Here is a 24,730-nt window from a genome sequence, read left to right as displayed (position 1 = left end):
TGAAAGTGTTTTGCTTTAAAGATAGCATTTTAATTTAGTTTGACTTACACTGGTTCCTCATCTTCAATTCATGTCCATCCACTTGCCCAAATGCTAGTACCATTTTCATAAAGCAACATTTCTCAAACCTTTAATGATTTTCCTAGCTTCTTTCCTCTAGGCTTAGATTGTGGATGCTCAGGTTGGTTTTGTACCATGATAAGGGTTTGCATATTGTTTTCATTTTCTTAAGGTTCATCTCACATCTTCTGTGGGGCTTTTTCTGACCTGCCGGAGTTAAAATGCCTTGTCTCTTTATTATCTCTTCCATAGCTGATATACTGTAGAAACTATGACACTAACTTGGTTTTCTGGTTTGTTGATAAGCCCTTTGAGAGCAGCGTTCAGTGTTTTATTCTCTTTGAATCCCCATATCCTAAAACTAGATAGTAAGCAAATAAACTTACAAAGGCGTTCATGCACTCATGTGTTTAATAAACAAATACTTACTGCACATTCATCATTTTCCAATCTGAGAGTGCTAGGAGTTGGGGATGCTGTGAAGGAGACAGACAGGGTCTGTGTTCTTGTGAAGCCACAGTCAAGCAATGGAAACCCATTAAATACACGATTCAACAGATATTAGTAATTTATAATTAGGTGGAGGGAAAACCGTGGGTGTTATGCACACATTTCAGAAAGATATGAGTGAGGTCAGGAAAGGATCCTGAAGGAAGCACTTTCAAACCAAATCTGAGGTTTAATGTGTTTTTAAATCCAAACTATTGAGCATGCTCATGATTCTATGAGAATTCTTACTGAGCACCAGTTACGTGTCAGGTGCTAAGGAACAAGTCAGACCCAGTTGTTCGTGGTTTTCACAGAGCTAACAGTCTGTGAAGACATGTTTAGATGACTCTGTGTCCCTCTTAGAATAGAATAGAATTTAATTACTTAACTGTGTCCGGTTGAGTAACTTTCCATCCCTATGAACTGTAGCCCACCGGGCTCCTCTGTCCATGGAGTTCTCCAGGCAAGAGTACTAGAGGGTAGCCATTCCCTTCTCCAGGGGATCTTTCCAACCCAGGGATCGAACCCAAGTCATCTTCATTACAGGCAGATTCTTTACTTTCGGAGCCCATGTGTCCCTCTTAAGGTTGTGTAGCTCCAAACTATACTTAGGTTTGTAACCGTGTACTTGCAATTCATACAGATGGTATCTGTTATATTATTTGCACATGACTAGCTTGTATACAAGTTCTGGCCATCCTTTGTATATGGGCTGTTTTTTCCACTTTATGTAAACTCTATTCGTTGATTTTTTCATCACTTAGATCTATTTATTCTTCCAAATATCTGGATTTCTTATAATTCTTAAAATGCTGTTTAAAAATGGTATGTTGTTGTTGTTCAGTCACTAAGTTATGTTTGACTCTTTGTGACCCCATGGACTGCACCACGCCAGGTTCCCTGTCCTTCACTTTCTCCTAGAGTTTCCTCAGACTCATGTCCATTGAGTCGGTGATGCTATACAACCATTTCATCCTTTGCCGCCTCCTTCTCCTTTTGCATTCAGTCTTTCCCAGAGTCAGTGTCTTTTCCAATGAGTTGGTTCTTCACATCAGGTGGCTAAAGTATTAGAGCTTCAGCTTTGGCATCAGTCCTTCCAGTGAATATTCAGGGTTGATTTCCTTTAGGAATGATTGGTTTGATCTCCTTGCTATCCAAGGGATTCTAAAGAGTCTTCTCCAGCACCACAGTTCAAAAGTATCAATTCTTCAACACTCAGCCTTCTTTATGGGATAAACTCATTCATTTGGCATCATTAGACAATTTAAAACTGTTTTCTCCATTTTACCTCGATATATACGAATCATGTAATATATTTCTGCTTATGATCTTTGCAAATTCTTAGCACAATTTCCACATCAAGGAACTTGGTAAATATTAGAATATGACAATGCATCAACAATTCATGAGTATATTCTTGATTTAAAAATTACATAGAAAAACTGTAGAAAGATGATAAAAACCAGTAATCTACCTATCAACATTTTTTTTTTCACTTTCAGCGCACATTTTTTTGACAGTTCTGTTGTCTCTATTCATGGTGGTATTATTCATGAATTCCCAACAGACAGTCTGTGAGAGGATGTTTGAATCTGCATATATCCAACCCTTATCGCCATCCACTTAATTCTCCAAGCCAGGTGATAGTGAGAGGTGTCTATACCCTGGACAGGCTAATAGAGTCCCCCACCCCCAAGCTGTCTGGAAATAGAGCATTCCTATGAAACCTTTTGTATAGGGACTGGTATATAGCGAAGAAGCAATTACCTTAGGACACATCTTGCTAACAGATGCACAAAATAAATCGAGATAAAGCACAGATGCTCACAGACACAGTTCAAAGCTCTGGCGGCCTGATGCAGAGATGCTCAGTGTAGTTCCTGGGAACGGAGTGTGGTGGTGCCACTCTTGCTCTGGGAGTGTGCAATGCCTTTATAACAGCTGGACTTGCTGCAAAACAAATGTGCTGAATGCTATTTTTCCACTGCACCTTCTTTTCTAAAATCAAAAATCCTCTTTGGATTTCTTTCAGTTGGAGAAGGCAGGTACCTGTGTAGACCTTTCGTAAAATCCAAGTGGCAGAAAGTGAGCTTTCGAAAAGCCAGAGATGTTGATGTGTTGCCCCTTAATGCAACTCACTAAGACTTCTTGAAATATCTGACCCCTGTTATTTAGAGAGGAGGAGGATTTTAATGATAATGACCTTTGGCAGTGAAGTGAACCATTCTTAGATGGCAGTGCATTTATGTGGGTATCTTGGATACCTTTTATTCCCAAACGAAAGGTGGTACTCTCTGTGTTGTCTTCCCTAAGTGCGCTTTCTAAAAATTTCTCCATGTCAACACTTAGCACCTTTGTTCTAACAACTCTATCCATTGTATGGTGTTCTGTCATTTAAAGATTGAAGGCGGGAGGAGAAGGGGACGACAGAGGATAAATTGGTTGGATGGCATCACTGACTCAATGGACATGAGTTTGAGTAAGCTCTGGGAGTTGGTGATGGACAAGGAACCCTGGTGTGCTGCAGTCCATGGGGTTGCAAAGAGTCAGATACGACTGAGCGACTGAACTGAATTTATTTATTTTACTATTTACAAATGTTGCTTCAATGAGCATACACCCATCCTTGCTAACATGTGTGATTATGTACATGGTGTAAATTCCTAAAAATGGAATTGCTGGATAGAGAGAACACACATTTAACATTTTGATAGATCCTGCAAATGTGCCCTCCACAGAGGTAACACCAGTTCACACTGCTGTTAGCAGCAGGATTAGAGACTGCCTATGTTTAAATACTTTATCTTTACTGATGTGGCTTGTGAAATAAACAAACTGGTATTTCATTGACATTTTAATGAACATTTCTATAATTATAAACATTTTTTAATATGTTTATATACCATTTATTTATTTTTCTGTGAATTGCCTTTTTATTTCCTTTGCCCTTTTATCTTTTCATTTGAAAAAGCAGCTCATATTAATAAGAAAATTAGTCCTTTTTTCTGATATACATGCTGCAAATAATTTCCCTAGTTTGGCTTTTGGCTTTCTGGGTGGGTAATTACTTTTTCTTTTGCCACAGATAAATTTAAATATTTTAATTTTCAGTTTTTTACGGCTTTTCCTTGTAACTCATAGAGATTTTGTGTGACATAGGAAGGTTTTTTCTTTTTCCTGATCATTTATTTAGTTTCATCTTCTTATTACACTTATCAGAGCCTGTCTGCCCCTCTTCACCCTTCTGGATCCAGCACCTAAGCATATTTTTGGAAATAAAATAGATGCTTGGGCTTCCCTGGTGGCTCAGAGGTTAAAGCATCTGCCTGCAATGTGGGAGACCTGGGTTCGATCCCTGGGTTGGGAAGATCCCCTGGAGAAGGAAATGGCAACCCACTCCAGTATTCTTGCCTGGAGAATCCCATGGACAGAGGAGCCTGGTGGGCTGCAGTCCACGGGGTGGCAGAGTCGGACACGACTGAGCGACTTCACTTACACTTTCACTAGCAAACATTTAATAATGGGTCAATAAAGTATGGTGGTTAAGAACAGGAGTGTTTCCCTGAGTTGAAATTTCAATCTTGTTTACCCTGTGCAAATTATGAAATAATATGAAACTACAGTTTCTGTGTTTGTAAGTGAGGGATTGTGTGTGCGTGCTCAATCGCTTTAAACGCGTCCGACTCTTTGCAACCTCATGGTCCCACCAGCTTCCTCTGCCTGTGGGATTTTCAAGGCAAGAATACTGGAGTGGGTCGTCATGCTCTCCTCCAGGGGGTCTTCCCGACCCAGGGATCAAATCCATGTCTCCTGTACTGCAGGCAGATTCTTTGCCGCTGAGCTCCCCCGGAAGCCCCAGGTGAGGGTATTACATAGGGTTGTTGTGAGAATTCAGTTAATCCATATAAGCTCTTAGAATAGTCTCTGTCAGATAAGAAATACCTAGTTCATGTTTCTTATTCTTATTCTCAAAGGTCTTCTTGCTTTGGGGGGAAACCCTTGATCCTATGGGTACATGTCTTTTCTTTGGATTTCCAGGTACCTGTCTGGCTGGACACAGTTTTCAGAGACCTGACTTGGGTGGGTCCGTTGTGGATGTCTTTGTTGGATTCAGTCCTCCATGACACGTCCTTTCCCATTGGCCAAAGCAGCTCTTGATTCCAAGCTCCACTTTGTTCTGCCAGTGTAGAGAGAGTTCTGAAGGAAAAATTCCTGCAGAAATTCCAATTAAAAGATAATGGAAACATAAAGTGGAGCTAATTAATTTTAGAGCCTCTGCCATCTTCTCGGTACATCAGGCCTTTGTCTTTGTGGTTCTTTGCAAAAGGGCCGATGCTAAATGCTCATTTGCAAAGGTAGGCTAATTGTTCTTGGGAGAGGAGCTAAAGACAAATAATTCACATATCATTATGAAGGTTTAATCATAGTAGATTTATTAATAATCCTTAAATTAAAAAGGTAAATCTGGGCTTGGGTTTGCAAAGGAATTAGTTGAACAAGGGGATGATTTTCTGTATCACCGTACTGCTGCTACTGCTAAGTCACGTCAGTCGTGTCCGACTCTGTGTGACCCTGTAGATGGCAGCCCACCAGGCTTCCCTGTCCCTGGGATTCTCCAGGCAAGAACACTGGAGTGGGTTGCCATTTCCTTCTCCAATGAATGAAAGTGAAAAGTGAAAGGGAAGTCTCTCAGTCGTGTCCAACTCTTCGCGACCCCATGGACTACAGCCCACCAGGCTCCTCTGTCCATGGGATTTTTCAGGCAAGAGTACTGGAGGGGGGTGCCATCACCTTCTCCGCTGTATCTCCATACCCATCAGTAAATTGATCTAGAAGCATCTTCTGGGCTTCAGCTGTGTTTGTAGGAGCAGAATGAGTAGGGGATGTGAAGACCGAATGTGTCTGCTGTCTGGCTGTTACCTACCAGTCTGTGTCTGGCTGGGTCTAGCTGCTGCTTTAATTTTGTGGGAAACCTTATTTGGGAGCCGATTGTCTGAGTTTTCTTTCCTCTTCATTTCTTCTCCATTTTTGCTGCAGTAAGTCCTAATGGTTCATTTTGCTTTCTTTTTATTTCCCCTTGCCTTTCCTTGCTCACTGAGTCGCCAGCCCTCTCTGTGCTTAGTTCATGAAATCACCCAGTTCCCACTCCTGGATTGCTGGGCCTCAACTGTCCCTTTGGGCTTTAGAAACCCAGCCTGTGCTTTGCCCGCTGGTTGACCTCAGCACTCATTTGTCTGATACTCTGGGTAGACACGACCATGTCTTTTTATTTTAACTAAATGATAACTGTCATAAAGTTGTCTTTCTGTACAGAGCCAGAAACCTTAATACATCTGATCAGACGACTTTCAAATATCCATTTATACTTTTTTTCCTTCAACCTTAGTGCTAAATGAAGTGAAAGAAATAGTAATTGAAAATCAGGGTGGAGAGAGTCAAGAGGATTGTGCGAGGCCACTTTTAATGAGTGGAATATCCTTAAATGATAGTAAGTGATGAAAGAAATTCCACTTCAAGATAATTTAAAATAGATATTCTAGAAGACACTTTTGAAAGGGCTGGGCTGGCGTGGCTGTTCAGTTTCCTGATAGGTCGGCATTGTCTGGGGCTGGAGGTCTTGTTAGAGATTAGTTTAGGGCCTGGGAGATGCAGTGGTCCAGGCGGGGCAAGGATGCTGTATTTTCCCCGATGTCTCCAAGACTGGAGGAGCCTCTGAGCCCCATCCCAATCACACCATGGCTTTGTGACAGAACAGGAAGGAGTCTCAGTCTCTTGACTTCTGATTCTAGGAATGGCCTCTCACGGCTGTACATGTTCTAGACTGTGGATGCTAAAGTGACTTTTTCCATCCTTCTCAGCTGCTTAACACAAGCCAGAGTTGGGGCCCCCTGCCCTGAGAATCGCCTTCCTTAGTCTAGTGTTAGCTGTCAAGGTCTCAGACTTGTGTGGTCTACGCACCACCAGTGTGTCCCAGTGAGTTGATCTGAGGGATGCCATGCCTGATCACTTGTGTTTGACTTCTGCATGTTATGAAACCTCTAAGCCTCCTTTTGGGCTTCCCTGGTAGCTCAGATGGTAAAGAATCTGCCTGCAATGCAGTATACACAGGGGATGCGGGTTCGGTCCCTGGGTCAGGAAGATCCCCTGGAGAAAGAAATTGCTACCCACTCCAGTATTCTTACCTGGAGAATTCCATGGATAGAGGAGCCTGGTGGGCTACAGTCCATGGGGTTGCGAAGAGTTGGACACAACTGAGCAACCAACATCGGCCACCACAGTCACCTTTGGTGTTCTTTTTTGCTTTAAGCATTTTGATCTTAGTTCCTTCTACTATTTCACTCCACCTCCCACAAGTTACTTCTACAAGAAAAAAAAAAAAAAAGATATTAGTCAGTTACACCTAGGAGATAATTGAAAGCAGTGGATACCTAACAAATCCTTAATTGTGTGATAAAGGCTTTATTGTTGTTCAGTTGCTCAGTAGTTTCAAGGCTTTAGCTTCTGATAAAAAAAAATCGCATGCCTCAGAAAGCTGATCTGGGAGATATTTTTGAGGAAGTGGGCATGGGGTGCTCAAGTGAGGGGTCCAGGAGTGTTTTCCCATTGCTGGTGAAATCTCAGCAGAAATACCCCCTTGCAGAGGTTCAGTGGCCTTTGAAAGGCATTCTGGATGCTCTCCCTCAAAGGCGAAGGTGGAGCTCTCCCCCAGTCTGAGTGACAGGAGACAGTGAGTGATGGTGGTGCCTGCAGTTAGAGCAGTATATCTGACTTTGGGCTGAACAGCTTCCTGTAATGTCATACTGGATGTTGTTATTTAGTTGCTACATTGTGTCTGACTCTGCAACCCCCTGGACTGTAGCCTGCCAGGCTCCTCTGTCCATGGAATTCTCCAGGCAAGAGTACTGGAGTGGGTTGCCATTTCCTCCTCCCGGGGATCTTCCCGACCCAGGGATGGAACTCTTGTCTCCTGTGCTGGCAGGCTGATTCTTTACCACTGAGCCACCGGGGAAGCCCCAGTGTTGCATTAGCTGGTTTCCATCCACTGTGCGGAAAAGCTAGGGGAAAAAGAAATTCATGTTTCCCACTGGCAGGTTACCGTCCTAAAGCAGTGTCTGTGTTCTCCCATTTGAAATATGCTACTTTTTCATGCAAATTTTCTTTGTTTTTGTGACAAGATGGACACACGTGTTGGGGATGCACTGTGCTGGGAGCTGGTGGGACATGGATGCCATCTGTGGAGGGAACTGGACACGACCCATTACCATCCCTGAAGAAATGATGCCAGTTCTGATGTCTTAGAGATGATGTTTTAGAGATGGCACGTATTTTAAAAAATGTTGGTTAAATATAAACTTTCAAAATTGCAAGCAGCAAGTAGTAGAATTGACAAGATTAGTGCTTAGTGTTCTTATTATTCTTTTCAGAAAATAGGGTGTGATCTCCTGGCTCACCGTCTGAGAGCATGTTCCTTTTCCAGTGAAATCTATTTATTAATATGTTTATATATATGTGTGTGTGTGTATTCTGCTTATTAAAGCATATGGTAAAAAAAAATGATTAACTATGGGTATTTATCAGCCATTCTGCCCTATGTTTGATTGATTTAGTTGATTTTACTTTATGCATATTTGGGGATTGTCTGATGATAAATCATCATTTGAAATATGTCTCTATATATGTATATATATTTATTTCTTGACAAATCAGGATTGAAACAATGTAAGTGGGAATGTATTTCCACAAGCGACTATTAATTTATAGTTACTAAGATAATGGCATACACGTTCACTTTCAGTTCTATCTGGGTAGCTCTGTAAATTGTGTATTGATTATGCTAATGACACTGGTGTCTTTATTACTTGTCTGCAGATCCATGCAGATGGAATGCACATTTGGCAAGGTTGTCATTCTGTAAGAAAAGGTACATTATTAAAATCTGCTTTTCGGAGAGATTGCATTAGAACTAAAGAAAAACATTGATTAAACTCATAGGGAAATGTAAGTAGCTGTGTTCTAGGAAATAAAAAGTGCAGTTAAAAAGTTTTTTAAAAGGATGCTCATTTATTTCCTTTGTTTCAAATTCCTTAAGGAAAGTGTTTCAGAAATGGTACTTAATCAATAATGATCTATTTTTATAGTTTACTTTTGGTTATGTGGCTTTTTGTTTTGTTTTGTTTTGTTTTGTTTATCAGACTGAAGGAAATTTAGACATTTAGGTTTGCCTATATTTTCAAATTTATTAGCCCAACTAGAGGGGAACAAAATGAATTTCTTTTTTTCCAGTTGCACATAAATTTTCTTGTATTTTGTAATAGCTCATAAGCCATAAATCACAGCCTCACTTTTTGCTGTGATCTTTCATTGTACAAACATGTACCTTATTTTATAGAGTCTTTCTCTTTCCTTCTTTCTTTGTTGCTGAGCCATTAAGTTACCGAAGTTCTTTAGAAACTGCTTTCTTATCTTCCTGAATGGAATCATTTCTTAGAAATGTGGGCTGTCCACTTACTTGTGTGCTAGCTTGAAAGGAAAGAAAAAATCTTTTAAAATGTTTTTTTTTAATCATTTTCCACTCTATGTTTTAATGACAGTTTGATCCCCAGTTTGTTTGAGAACCAGTTGGCCCTTCAGAAGGAGAAAAAGGAAAAAAAAAAAGCTAGATGTTTCATGTTCCTGGGTGATATGATTCCATTTAGTGGAATAATAATGCCCCAAATGTTGTGTTTAACTCACAACCTTTAGACAAAACCGACTTTCCCTGTCTTTCAAATACATCATTGCAATTAAGAAGAGGAACTTCCTCAATTAAAACAAAAGTGAAAGCAAAGTCACTAATAAAGAGAAAGAAGTGGTAATATTGAATTGATTTTTGTGAATGAGATTGGAGTTTATCATCTCAAAATTTAGAGATGAGTCTTGTTACATTGCAGCAAACTAATGTTTCTTGTTCAAAACAAAACTTTCTCCCTAAGCTAGTGTGCTTCAGTAAGTGTTGAGATAGTTAACTTTAAGTGTCCAATTAAGAAATATTGTTACAATTGAATTGGCATTAGAGAAAATAGCTGAAGTCATAAGAACAGTTGGGAGAAATATCAGAAAATATGATGTCTGGAATATAAAGTTTTTCTTTTCAGATTTTCTTTGCCTGGGTGGAGTAATACTTCCTCGCTATGCTATTAATCCTATACTTGAGGCTTACTGATGAGATTTAAAGAAAAAATAAGTAGACTTTTCCCCAGATATCCAGATGTCTGAATGCTAGGTTCACAAACATGTTTCATTTATTGTTGTAGTTGCCCTAAGAAGCATTTTTCAGGATACCTGGTCATTACGTGCTAAAAACTACACATAAGTGTTTTTAAGTAATTTGTTTTCCTCCCGAGTAGATTTTTAGCAGTTTTAAAATCACTTGGCTGTAGAAAATTAGACCAGTGTATCTGGATATTAACAATAACTTTATGTAATATTTTTCTAATATAAAATGGAACAAAGGGTCCATGGACTTGGTTGAAGGTTGAGCTTAGGGATGTAGAAGTTGGTTTTGTTTGTCGGTTTTTGTAGGGAGTTAGGGACTATACTCCAGGTATATTACCAGCCCCTTCCCAGTGAGCCAGTGATGTTGAACATGAAGGCACCAGGCTGAGTGGAAGAATGAGGGGACTCAAATCTGGTGAGAAGAAAGGTGTTTGCCAAGAAGCCCCCCAAAACAAAACAGCAACAACAATAAAAAGACATGGGAGAGATCACCGAAAACCCTTCATCTAGGGGAAAACCAGAACGAAACCTTTCCAGGGTAGTCTTTTTCTCTATTAGGCTAGATGATTTTGATTTTGTGTACCCGTTTGAAGTGTTTCCACCTCATGTTTGTCAGGCTGACTTATCATTCTTGTGGTTTCTTGCTCTATTTTCTTCCACATGAAGCCTAAGCCTTTTGTTTCTTTTTAAAAATATACTTATTTATTTATTTTATTATTTGTCTGTTTCGGGTCTTAGTTGCGACACTCTAGGTTTTTGTTGCGTCAGGCGGGATGGTTCCTTTCCGGGCACGGACCCTAGTTGTGGTGCATGGACTCACTAGTTGGGGCAAGTGGGCTTAGTTGCTCTTTTTCTCAGTATGTGGGATCCTAGTTCTCTGATCAGGAATTGAATCCATGTTCCCTGCTTTGCTCGGCGAATTCTTAACCGGTGGACCACCAGGGAAAGTCCCAGGGCTGAGCCTTTTAATGTGAATGTTTTAATGTATTCACTTGGGTTTATATTGTTGACAGTAGTGGTCTAGTGTATCACGTTGTCTCTCAGAAAGGATCATGAACTACATGCGGAATCATAGTAATTTAAACTAAGAGTTAATGTTTTCTTTTCCTCCCCCTAAAAGAGAATAAAAGAGAGCTATTAGAATCAGTATCTGTTTTTGTTTTTAGTCAAATTTTGGATTTATTTTCCCTTGGCCTTATGTGTGTTTGAAACAAGACCAAAGTAAAAGGAATCTCACCAAAGACCTTTTAAGTCCCAGGAAGTATCAGCGGGCCTTTGCAAATCTCTCCCATTAGATTAAAAAGTTAGCTGGTGTGATTGTGGTATTTCTGTCCAATCTCTATGCAGCTTTGGCTTTATTGGGATTACAGATAAAAGGTGAAATCTGGGTATGAAGATAGTGAAAAAAGCCGTGGTTCATACACCTGTTTAATTAGCCTTGGTTAATACACTTGTCTTAAAGCCAAGACAGCAAGTTCTTCTTCTTCTGCCTGGCTGTCACTGAGCCGGCTCCCCCTTTTCTTAGGCCCACAGTGCCTCTGAAGTCCTCCAGATCCTGTTTCTGGGGTGCCTCCCATTAACCCTTTCTGCTACTGATTTATCTTGCTTTCTCTGCACTTCCTCCCTGCATTGTGTCAGAGTCACCATACTGGTCTCTTTGCTTCCAGTTCTGGTCTCTTTCCAAACCTTCTTGTTAATCACCAGTGGGGCATCTCTCTAAAATGTACATGAAATCAGTCACTTTCCTTAAAGTCCTCCAGTGATTTCTCATAGCACCAGGTTAATATCTGACTATTTAGCCCACAGTAGTTCCCTCGTGAGCCGCTCATTTTTCCAGCCTCGTCTCTGCCACTGCTCCCATTTCCTTCCATTCTATCCAGAGCCCCTCATTTGAGTAGCATAGAAGAACTTGTGCTTCTTGGAAAGCATCATGTTTTGCATCTCTGCCTTTACATATGTTTCCTCTTTAAAAAAAAAAAAAAGAAAGTATGTATTTATTTGGCTGCATCAGGTCTTACTTGTGTCATGTGGGATATTCCATTGCATTGCATGGACTCACCAATTAAGGCCTGGGCTCAGTTGCACCAAGCCATGTGGGGTCTTACTTCCCCCACCAGGGACTGAACCCATGTCTCCTACATTGCAAGGTGGATTCTTAGCCACTGGACCACCAGGGGAGTCCCCCATTTCCTCTTTTTGGAGTGCCATCTATCACTTGTCAGCGCTGTGCTGTGCTGTGCTGTGCTTAGTCGCTCAGTCCTGTCTTTGCAACCCCATGGACTGTAGCCCACCAGGCTCCTCTGTCCATGGGGATTCTCTAGGCAAGAACACTGAAGTGGGTTGCCATGCCCTCCTCTAGGGGATCTTCCAACCCAGGGGTCAAATCCAGATCGCCCGCATTGCAGGGGGGTTCTTTACCAGCTGAGCCAGCAGGGAAGCCCGTCCTCAGTGCTACTCATCCTTTAAGACAGCCCAACGCTGCTCCTCTTTAGCTAACATTTTTCTGCACTGCTCCATCTAACTGAAAAGCTTCTCCAGCTGAGCACCACCTTCTGCAGTTATCGGTTTATTCATCCCTCCCTTTCTCTGCCCCAGTGCTTCCCAGCCCTTCTCATGTCATGGCACACATGGAAACATGAAACATTTTGAAGGAAACACTTGGGTAAATGGAGAAGCAATTGGCCTGCCAGTGTCCCATTATCTCTAGCTGTAACCTGGCCACTTGGAGGGTGGAGTCAGTTTCCTTGAACACCTGAACCCCCTTTTGACCCACTGGTTGGGAAGCTCTGCAGAAGATTTTAAGCTCCTTAGGACAAGGACCAGGTCTTAGACTTTGCATCTCCGGTGTGTGTGCATGCACGAACTGAGTTGCTTCAGTTGTGTCTGACTCTTTGCTACTCTATTGACCACTCCTCTTTCCATAGGATTCTCCGTCAAGAACACTGGAGTGGGTTTCTGTGCCATCCTCCAGAGGAACTTCCCCACCCAGGAATCAAACCCACGTCTCTTATGTCTCCTGCATTGACAGGCAGGTTCTTTACCACTAGCACCACCTGGGAAGCCCAGGGCCTTAGCCAAATGCCTCTTACTATGTGGATGCTCAGTAAATGTTTGTTTGCTGAAGGTGTAACAAGATAGCCACAGTCACTCAAATTGAAGGTTAAGTGATTAAGGCAGGAATCTGTTTATAAATACTCTTTATGAAGTTAGAGTGCTGCGATTGCTTTCTTCTAAATTTCATGTTAAAGATAAATAAGGATGAAGTCGAGGAAGGAAATCTGAGTAGGATTCTGATTGGAAGAAGAGAAACTTTATTTGCTTCCAAAGTGTGAGTGTGTAGTTTTCGGAGTGTATGTGTCTCTGTGTGTGTTTTAACCTCTCCCAAGGCTAATTTCCTCCCACTCAGCATCCTCCTGTGAGGAATTTCACTGGATAAAGAAGAGTGGCAGTCCATTCATATTTGGCATGTGTCCCTTCCTAACAGAGCATCTGAGATGTTTCTCTTTGATCTTCAAGGATCGTGATAGACCTGCAGAACAATCAAGCAAAACTACCGAAATTCTAGACTCCGACTGTGTGATTTTGTTTAACATAGAGATAATTCTTTCTATACGAGATTTGAGGCAGGAAAGAAAAGTACAGCGAGTACTGGCAGCTTTTTTCCCTCTCTCTCTCTTCCCCTCTTTTTTCTTTAAAACAGTTTAACAACTTTCAGAGAATAGAGTGGTTAGAACATAAACACTGTAGGAAAAGTAAAAAGAGCCCGTTTGTATCCGCGATTCCTTGAGCTCCCTGGACCTGCTGTCATCACCGGGTCTCAGCCTCGATGGTCCCCGTTCTGCCAGCTGAGGCCAAAGTTGGGGCATGTGCATCCTTGACCACCTCAGAGGGCTCTTGCTTTTGTTTCGTTTGTTTACTTTTTCTTGACAGTAGAAAAAGGGGAGGCAGCAGAGTAGCAGGCAGGTGGGGTCCAGACAGCCCTGTTCCTTCATCAGAGTCTGCTTGTGATTTTATAACAATGGATGATTTATTTTCCCCAAGTCTGTTCTCATCTTATGGGACTTCCAGTTAGAATGCATATGTAGAGCCCAGAAAGCACAAAATAATGATCCCACCCCCCTTTTTTTTTTAACCCTTTGGTAAAGGAGGAAGGCTCCTCTTTAACTCTTTGTAGCCCAAAGGTAACTTTTCCTATCTTCTTAGCATCCGGATACACCAGTTGATGGAATCTGAGCACACTTCTAGAGGCTTCCCAGGTGGCACAGTGGTAAAGAATCTGCTTGCCAGTGCGTGGGATACATTAGATGTGTGTTCGATCCCTGGGTAGGGAAGATCCCCTGGAGAAGGAAATGGCAACCCACTCCAGTATTCTTGCCTGGAGAATCCCATGGACAGAAGAGCCTGGTGGGCTACAGTCCATGGGGTCACAAAGAGTTGGACACACCTGAAGCCACTGAGTACACAGGCGTGCTAGGGTAGGAGTGCTTTCAGACATGGTTTGCTCTAAATAAGAGTCATCTCTGGTTTACTTTTTAGGTGTGGGACTTCAGTAAATCTTAGAAGACCAGTCACTGTGACTATATGTGAACATTAGACAATCCATTATTTGGGGCACAAGCTTATTGTTCATCATTGTTCAAGCTTATTGGTGCATCATTCGTAGCAACCTGGGGACATTTGAGTGTGGAATGCATGTGTTTAAATTATCTGTTGACTTATTCATCATAGAGTTCCTGAAAATAAGACACTAGGGTTATAATGCTTTTTTTTTTTTTTTTCAGAAGATATCCTAGGAAGAGAGAACTTAGGCAGCTTTCCAAAATAACAAAAACATACTTTTACTAGTCTACTAATAATGTCGTGTTGAGCTCAGTTTTTATTGAACATATAGTGTTTTGTAGTTTTAGGCGATTCAGATCCAAGAGGTCATGGTATTCACAAGAAGCCAAGACTTGTTCTTTTTTTAAGGCAGTGTGCATATTTTAGCTGGTATTTTCTTGAACTTACTGGCACTGTGTGGGTTGCTTTAAGATTGAGTAATTCATGCCATGGTTGTTTAATCTGGTGAAAAGCTGGCTATGACCAGAGAACAAACTGTTAGGAAATGGTCCAGTTTTTAAGTTTGCGTGTGTGTAAGTGGAGTATTTTGGGTTCATTCATCTCTTGCCAATCTTAGTTGTTAAATAGTCTTCTTGCATTCATATTTACATCATCCTCTGAATCCTGTGTTTCTGCCACTCTTGTAAAAACAGACTGGTTTGTAAGGTAGGGCCTCATGCTTAGAATCCACCAGGAAAAAGCCTCATTTATATCTCCGGCAAGAAGGACAGAGGGCCTGCACTGTGTACTTGCTGCCAGAAGTTTTTATAGTAATACTTTGTATCTAGGCTCTGGCTCTTACCATTAAATGTGCTTTTTATAGAGTACCAAGTTATAAATGTAGTGCGGCTACGGCATATTAATCTTACTGCAGAGATTTAATGAGGCAGTTGTTTTGCGATGGACACTATTGGGAGCAGAAAGCGACAGAGTTTTACTTTACCACTGAGCTGCAGAAATATTCCTTGCCTGGTAATAATTATAACCACATGATCTCTTAGTTTTTCTTACTTTTGCCAGTGCTTTTCCATGCAAAAGTGGCTTGGAAGGAGGTCCATTTCTAGGCAGTGAGATGGATTGGAAATTGGGCTGTTTTCTCAGTGGTTTGACATTTCTTAACTTTGATCAGGCCTGGGATCCTTGTTGCACAGAGAGAAATATGTAGGATGAGTTTCAAGAATACAGATAGTCTTTGCCAGTCCGCTGAGATGGCTTTTAGATATTCATTACTTTTACTTGACTTTTATATAGGTTATAAAAAGTAAATGTGGTGAAACCTCATTTTTACATGGACAGAATAGAATTTCTGCTGGTTGGCCTTAAACTGATCCCACATTTGAAATTAATTGAAGTCCATGGGTTTATTGCCTCCAACACTTTTAAGCAGTGCAATTTTTCATTTTCCCCAAAGTTGTAATTTTATTAAACCAAGTTGTAGCAATAACAACCCTTATGAAGAAGAGGATGAGAAGAAGGAAGAAACCACCTGCCAGGGAACATAATAAGGGGAAAAAAATCACACTTTCTTTTAAATTTCCATTTATAAGTAATGTTAACACAATTGAAAACAGAGAGCCGCCATTTATTTTTATAATAATAATCGTGTCTTTGTTCCAAAATTAAGCCTTTATCCAAGTTCAAACATTGTTAAGCCCAGTGTCTCATAGGGCCCTTTCAGAAGGGATGAGCCAGAAAGTTGGCTGGGCGTGTGAGGTTGTGTGTGATGGATGAAACACGTTTGGGTGGCCTCCTTCAGGGCAGCGGACAGAATGGTGCCTGCAGCTGTGATGGAGTTTGTAGTTGCAGCGCAGGGAGGGGAGATGTGCAGGTACTTTAAATTATTGCCCTTTGGGAAGGTTTGTAGTACAACAAGAGCTGTCCGTCCTGCAGTGGTGTTGGGGGTGGGGCAGTGTTCACAGGCACAGACCCTGTATTTATAACCCCTTAGGTTGAAGTCAGAGGTTTGAATGGCTAGCAGAGTAATACAATTATTTTTTATGATTGACTCTCAAAGGACTTTATAAAAACTACCTAACTAAGGCCATGTGCAATTATTGAAGTGTAGCCACCTGTGGGAAAGAAATGGTTGACAATGTAAGCTTTCTGGAATCTTCCAGCACCACTAGGAATGGAAACTTGTAACACAAATAAACTCATCTTTAGAATGGGCAAGAGCAAATTCTTCATGGACAGGGAGGTTGGCAAAAAAAAAAAAACACACACACACAACAACAATCTACTCGTTAGGAGACAGCCTGAGATTCCGGAGCTCATTATACTACACTAAGGCATCAGAGGCTGTAATCGCACCCACCCCCCAGAGGGTCCCTCTTAAGTGGTGACCTAAAAACAAATTCACCAGTTGGCTGGAGCTTGCATCCTGAAGTTGCAGCAGAAGTGAATAAGCTTGACTGACTTCAGTCCCTGAAGGATTCTATCTGTAAATGCAGAAGTGGAAGCAAAACCATTTTTTATTAGTCTTAAAATGACCCTGATTTTAATAACTAGCCACAATGTCAGAAGCATGGACCGGGGTCACTCCTTAGCTGTTAAGACCTAAAGCATCATGCAGGCTTTCCTATTTGTTTGATATTTTTTATTTGGATTCGTGTAAAGTGCCCATATTCTTGAATAATAAGGAAGGCAAGTTCTTATCATTTTCTCTGCATACTACTTAAAGTATTCAGAGTGTCTCCTTATTTAAAAACAAACAGGCCTGCAGACTTGATGCGTAGCATTTAAATAATCATATTAAAATTCAGACCCAGCCCCCACATTTCCCTGAGTGCTGTCAGTTTTATGAGAAGCTGGAAACTGATGCTAAATAACCGAGAGTGTTCAGTATGCATCTGCTGCCTTCCACCAAGGGTTGAATGGGTGTGGGGGCCAGTTCGCCGTAGTGCGGACACTTAACTTATTTTCCGAGTGGCTCTAATTTGGCAGTATTTTACCACTTGGTTTTAGCTTGTTGGAGCTCTTTGAACCATTACCTATTTGTTGCGTCTGTAGCGCTAGATGAAACATTTGAAACCAGCAAAGGCAAATGTGAAGCTTTGACGTTGCATCAGCTTTCGAAGATATAAGCATGTAGATGCTTTTGAATTTGGAGGTAACTGATCTGTTCCCATTCACAGGAAAAATACTAGGAAAGGACTTTTTAATGTACTCCTTTTTTCCTCTCTCCTCTCCCTTCTCGTCATCATTAAATACTATTTACTAAGCACTCACCCCAACATAGTGCTGTGCTGGGCAAAGGACAGGGCAAATGAAAAAGGTCCTGTGATTACTCCCCCAGGGATGAGCAGTCTATAACTCAGTATATTGAAACGGACACTGCATAGCGTATGGAGATAATAATTTTCCAGATGAAAAATCAACCCAAATTATCAGTTTACTTTAACCCGACGTTCTTGTTTGAAAACAAACAAAAACTCCTTGCTCTTTGAATTGGGGATTCTGCTTTTGCCTCATGAACCCAAGAGATCATTGTTGAAATGCAAGTTGATTTGGGCATTTGGGAATCGTTTGAAGGGTGATGATATAGTTAAGTTTATTACAGATGTGAAGAAAGGCTTTGGAGCAACTGCCAGCCAAAGGGCAGCACTGTGAGTTGTAGAAGCAGGTTCGCAGAAGCAACTGGCATGCAGAGTGGCAGAAATTTCGACAGCCAGATAGGGGGCTGATGGCATTCATTGACTTTCCAATGAAGTCTGGGCTCATTTGATTCTGTGAATTCTGGATTGCAATATTTCAAATATTTATCCTCCATATTAAAAAAACTGACTACAGAAAACATGTTACATATTTCTTAGGTACTTTGATACAATTCTTTTGTAACTATTTCACTGAAAACTCTGTTTTGAGACATAATTTACTTCTGACTTTGGAGGACTTTTTGCTATTCGAAATGAATGTTCTGTAAACAAAGTCACAGACTTTATTATCCCAATTTTCCTTAAAGAGGCATTCTCTCTTTTCCTCTGCTTTCCTGCACAGAGGAGCGGTGGCACTAAAATATTTGGGGGTACTTCTCTAAAGTGAGGCAAAAGACAGTGTAAGAAATCGCGAAGTATTTATTGAGCTCCAAGGGAAAACGTCACACGTGTTTTGCTGTCTTAGTCCCTCTTGATATTTGTGTGTCATTCTTAGGGTTAGAATGGAACTATTTTCAGTTTTCCCACTATTTAGCTCTTTGAGGCTGGTAATGTCAATTGAAGTTGTTGACTCAATTATAATCTGTAATTGCTCTTTGTATATTTGGTTTTGTTTTTTGATGATTTTGAAACCAAGAGACATACCAATGTATTTACACTTGAATTTGTGCTTGTAAGAATGTTTGGCTGTGTGGCAGAGCTTATTTTGCTATTGCCGTCTAACAAATAATGGGGTAACTGTGTGTTTTGACCAGTTTATAAGTAAAGGTCAATTTCGTGCCTATGGTAATTAGCTTAGCTTATTCTAGACTTTTGGCTAATTCTGGTAATTTCCTGTGAAAGAGTATATTTAGCAGAAAAGGAATTCATTCTCAAGCACGGTGGTTTTTCCCCTCTGCATTGGAGACTGTTTAATTTCAAAAGTGATTTATCTCTCTCTTGTAAGTAAAAAAAAAAAAAAAAAAAAAAGGCTGTGAAAAAATTGTCAAAGTTAACCTTAAGGGTGGCAAATTATTTGAAAGGGGTTGGGAAAAGGGCTGCGTATTGGAGGAGAGATGCTCCCGTCATCAGGAACTGACAGATTTTAGGGAAGACTCATTTTTGGATGCTTTTGAAATAAAATCTGCAATAAAGCCCTCCTTTTGCAGCTTCAAGGGAGAAGGTGTTTCTGTTTTGGGTAGCAAGATTAAAAGTGACTTGAAAAGAACCTGTCTTTCAACCCCATGCTTACAGTCTTGATTTCTTTTTTCAGACCCCAACTGTAAACTTGAAGACAAGACTGAAGATGGAGAAGCAATAGACTGTAAGAAGAGGCCGGAAGACGGGGAGGAGCTAGAGGACGAGGCTGTGCACAGCTGTGACAGCTGCCTCCAGGTGTTCGGGTCACTGAGCGATATCACAGAGCACAAGATCAATCAATGTCAGCTGACAGGTAAACAGTACTTATCACTTCTTGTCTCCTCACACTGTTCTGTTGCTGATTTTTTTTTTTCAGTTTGTTCCTTTCTCTTCTGTTGTCTTCCAGCTGTTTTATTCTTACACTTGAGTACCTAGGTAAGTCTGGAAGTGCTTTAGAAAGACTTCTAAGATAATGGTTTATGGCAAATTCAGTGTCGCAGTCATCCTTAGATTTTGAAGTGTACCTAGATTTTGATAGCTAATGGATATGTTTTCGTTTCCTTTTTAAAAAGCAACAGTGATGTATTCTTTTAAACTATGTAGATGGAGAACCTAACAAGGGGTGGCTAAGATAAAGTTTAAGAATGCCTTCTGAATATGTTTTCCCAGAAGTTTAGCATGCATGAATTTCATTTAGTTTAAACGTCTCCTTAAGAAAACTTTTCCTCATCAGTCACTTTTTGCTGAGTTTAGTGCCTTTTTTGCCCTGTAAACCCTGATGCTTAGTCATGAATATCACAGTGTTCAATGCATGTGTTAACTTTTCCATCTCCCTCATTAGACTGGAAGCTCATGGGTGGCAGGAACTCTGTCTTGTTCATCACTCTATTCTTTAAGCCTTGCACAGTGCCTGGCCCACAGAAGGTGCTCACTTAAGTCATGGCAACTATTCTCGTCTACATTTCACGGTAAAAATCAGATTTAAAATGACAAGAAACAGGACGTGTTCAAGTTAATGGTTGGATAAAAGTAAAACTCAGTTACCAAAGTTATACTCTCTTTAAAAATATATCCTGCAGGAACATAACTATACAAGGTTGGAGGGACATTTTATATAGACATCTCTTTTTATATTCGTGTCATTTTTCTCTTATTATTTGATACTGACATTGCCCCGGTGTGTATGTGTGTGTGTTTGTAGATCTCTTTTTCTTATTTTCCTAGCACAAATCTTTCTTCAACTAACCATGTGTAGGAAATGTATTTATTAGACAAGTGGTTCTGCAACTGTTTTCCACAGAATGTTGATAATTTTGCAAGATTTTAATAGGTGTTCCATTTTAACCAGGTTTCCTGAACAGATTATTATGGAAATATTGGATTAAATCCAATTAAAAAGGCTTCTTTATTGAAGTGCACTGTTGCTTTTCAAAAAGGGATTGCAGTGAGCATGTTTATTAGACTCTTCTTTCTTTCAGAAAACCTATTATCATTTTTTTGGAATGTAAGTTTGAAAATCTACAAAGCTTATATAAACATTGACTGTGTACATATTTTTTAGGGTTTTGATAACTTTTCTTTTGATATAATTCCAAACTTATAGAAAAATTGCAAAGATATTATATGTGACTCTCATTTACCACTTATCTGATTCTCACGTTGTTTGTATTTTACCCTCTTTGCTCTGTCATTGTCTCATTAATTTTTTTTCTTAGTCATTTGAGAGAAGGTTGGAGACTTCACACCCTTCTAAATATATCCTGTGTACTTCCTAAGAATAAATACATTCTCTTACATGACTACAGCACACTTAATCAAAATGAGGGAAGTTCACATTTAACACAGACTACTGTTATCTAATCCACAACCAATATTTAAATTTCAACAGTTGTCCCAATAATGTCATTTAGAGGTTTTTGTTTGTTGTTTGCTTTTTCTCCTTTGGGATTCAGGACCGTGCATAACTTTTAATTGTCATGTCTCTCCTTTCTCCTTTCACCTGAAATGATCTCATTTTTTGAGAGTAACTCCCAGCATTTTATAAAATGCCTATGTATAATTGGGTTTGTTTGATGTTTCCTTATGGTTATATTTAGCTTCTATACTTCCATGGGGCTTCCCTGGTTGCTCAGACAGTAAAAAATCTGCCTGCAATGCAGGAGACCCAGGTTCGATCCCTGGAGAAGGGAATGACTATTCACTCCAATGTTCTTGCTTGGAAAATTCCTGGACAGAGGAGCCTGGTAGGATACAATCCATGGAGTTGCAGAGTCAGACAGGACTGAGCAGCTAAGAGTCAGACATACTTCCATGGTAGGAATACCACCAAAGTGATGTTGGGCCCTTCTCAGTTCATCAGGTCAGGAAGTATTTGGATGTTCATTTTTACCAGTGTTGATGGGGTTAACACTGAATACTTGTTTTAAGTGGTGGATGCCAACTTTCTCCAGTGTTCAAAAGTTGTTTTCCCCTGGTAAATATAATAAGCAATTTGTGGGAAGATACTTTGGGGCTTCCCTGGTAGCTAAGCTGGTAAAGAATTTACCTGCAATGCAGGAGACCCTGGTTCAGTTCCTGGGTCAGGAAGATCTCCTGGAGAAGAGATGGCTACCCACTCCAGTACTCTGGCCTGGAGAATTCCATGGACAGAGGAGCTTGGCAAGCTACAGTCCACGGGGTTGCCAAGAGTCAGACAGGAGTGAGCAACTTTCACTTTGACACTATGTAAATATTTTCATTCTCATGAAATATCCACTTTAGCTTTATAATTTTTGTATTTATTTGTTGGCCTTTGACTACAATTTCTTATTCATTCATTGATTTTTGTGTTCATGTCACCATGGTATTTGGGTTTTTATTTTCTTTCATGGGTCGTAATTCATTACTATCATTACTTGCTCAGATTCACTGAAATTTGATCAGTAGTAGTCCCTTCAAACTGGACCCTGTGTCATCTTAATATGTCTCTGTCTTTATTTGAGGATAGATTCAGTTTCTCCTTCAGACAGATGCTCTACGCTCCTCATGTTCTACTCCTAATCAATCTTCTGTTCAAGGAGCCCTGGTTCCTTCAAGAGGACAGAGGTATTTAGAAATCAAGATATGGACACTATGTGTGCTCATTGATAAAGATATATCATTGGTTATAAACCATCTCAGCAGATAGAATTAGGAAATATATATGTGTATTTAGTATAATGAGTTTCCCAAGTGGTGCTAATGTTAAAGAACCTGCTTGCCAAAGCAGGAGACAACAAGAGAAGTGGTTTCAATCCCCTGGAGGAAGGCATGACTACTCACTCCAATATTCTTGCTTGGAGAATCCCATGAATAAGAGGAGCCTGGTGGGCTACAGTCCATAGGGTTGCAAAAAGTCAGACAGGACTGAAGTGACTTAGCACTTAGTATAATACCTGTATTATAATACCTTAGTATAATACCTGTATTTATAAACTATATTTAGCTTATAAAATGTACATATACACAAACATATACACATGTTTGTATTTTTCCCTCTCTAACAAGAACCACATGTCTCTACTGATACCCATCATTTCAGTCTAGCACCTGTGGAACATCCCAGTCTTTTTTCTCTCCACGTTTGTTACTGCCTTCTCGAGTAGTGAGCCACCTAGCTTCCATTATCCTCAATATATGTACTCAATTGCTGAGTCTAGAACACACAGTAAGTAGTTTAAAAATTGCTTACTCATATCATCAGGATAAGCAGGCCAACTGACTAGAGTTTAATAGTTGTTTATAATTATTAATGCTATAATTTATAATATAAAATCTATATAGAATGAAATTTATAAGTCCTCAGGGTACCATTTGATGAGTTTTGATAAAATACATATACCCATGTGACCCATATCCCTCTTAAGATAATTTCCTAGAAATTTCTCTTCTCTTGACTCTTCCAGTCACTAATGTTCCAGCAAAAGTAACTAGCTTTTAAGTTTTTAACTACAGGTTTGTTTTGTCTCTTCTAGAACTTCTAATAAGTACACACAGTATGTACTCTTATTTTGTGTCTGTTTTTTTTCGTTCAGCATACTATCTGTAAGATTCATTCTTGTATGTATAAGAAGTTTGTTCTTTTTTATTTCTGTGTAGTATTCCAGCCTATTAATGTATCATCATTTGTTTTCTATTCTCCTATTGCTAGACATTTTGGTTATTTTAGTTTTTGGTTATCATAAATAAAGTTGTTGTGAACCTTCCTATACAGGTCTTTTTTGTGGACGAATGTTTTATTTCCCTTGAGTTAAGTAGGAGTAGAAATCCTGGATCACAGGGTAGGGTATATTTAACTATGTGAAAAACTTCTAAATCTTTATCACAAGTGGTTGCACCATTTTACTTTTCACCAGCATTGTCTGAGAGTTCAAGTTGTGTGTCCTTGATAACATTTGTTTTGCTTGCCTTTTCAAGTTAAGCATTCTGTTGGGTGTGTATAGGTATTCTTTGTGGATTTATTTGCATTTTCTAACTCATGTACACTTAATTGACTTCATTTAGTGCATTTTCTCCTCAGAATGCATAATTTTTGGAAAATCCCATTAAGTGCACTGTTAATATGATTCTATTTTCAGTGGAATAGCTTTAAAGGGAAGCTCTACTTATGTAGAATCAACACTAACATTAGGGTGAAGACATGGGAACACAACTGATACGGCCAGTTTATACTATGCCAGCAAGAAATCTTACCTTAGGTGAGGATAGTATCTCTCTCGTGTGAAAGATTAAATTTAAAATTCAATATTAAAAAAGAAAAGCCTTCAAATTCTATTTAGTGTTTACCTTTTATTGAGTTCCTACCATGGAATTATCTTTATGTCCAGCTCTATGAAATAGAATAGAAGCAAAAAAATTATTCCTGAATAACTTTATATATTGTATTCAGTAATATATTTCTTTATATATTATACAACTTTAATATCAGTGCAGAAAATGCTAATTTTTTTTCAGCACATGGTATGGTGAAGATAAAACCTATGGGTTAAAAATTCTTATTCTTCAAAAATCTCAAATCCTAATAAAATGTTTGGTGTGTTTTAATCTTAAGCTTTCTAAAATTTTAGAATCCTAGTCTATGCTCACATCATTTTATCCCACAACATTTTAAACAAAGGAAGGAAAACAGAGGTATATGTGTGATTTAATGAAATATTTCAGAAGAGGTAAAGCTGGTGGGCCTTGGTCCTATTTATTGATGTTCAGGGTGATTTCTTAGGGAGGGTGGTAGACTGATGAGGAAAAAACAGAAGTGGAAGATCAGGGAGAGAACAAAAGGGTGAGGAACAAAATTAGGAATGATTTACATTTGTTTAAAGTGTTAAGAGTTCAAACTTGGGTTGACTAAAGGTACCCTTCAGTCTGTGCTCAATTCAAGTTTGAACTCGAACACTTTCAGTTCAGTTCAGTTGGGGTCGCAAAGAGTTAGACACGACTGAGCAACTGAACCAAATTGAACTGAAAGTGTTAAGAGTTCAAACTTGAGTTAAGTTGACTAAGGGTACTCTTCAGTCTGGGCTTCCCAAGTGACACTACCA

The 24,730-nt window shown here is 39.8% G+C and overlaps 1 protein-coding gene across 2 annotated transcripts in view; it reads left to right on the top strand.

Moving 5' to 3' along the window:
• Window positions 1-24,730, top strand: part of ZNF521 (zinc finger protein 521) — a 313,802-nt gene that overhangs the window by 10,883 nt on the left and 278,189 nt on the right. For both annotated transcript variants that reach the window (XM_040264762.1, XM_040264761.1), the window contains exon 2: window positions 19,309-19,488. In XM_040264762.1, coding sequence (XP_040120696.1) covers window positions 19,309-19,488 — 180 coding nt within the window. The remainder of the gene's footprint in view (window positions 1-19,308; window positions 19,489-24,730) is intronic.

Source organism: Oryx dammah, unplaced genomic scaffold (genome assembly GCF_014754425.2).
Source record: "Oryx dammah isolate SB20612 unplaced genomic scaffold, SCBI_Odam_1.1 HiC_scaffold_22, whole genome shotgun sequence".
Lineage (NCBI taxonomy): Eukaryota > Metazoa > Chordata > Mammalia > Artiodactyla > Bovidae > Oryx > Oryx dammah.
The sequence above is the reverse complement of the archived record's forward strand: the minus strand, read 5'-3'. Positions and strand labels throughout refer to the sequence as shown.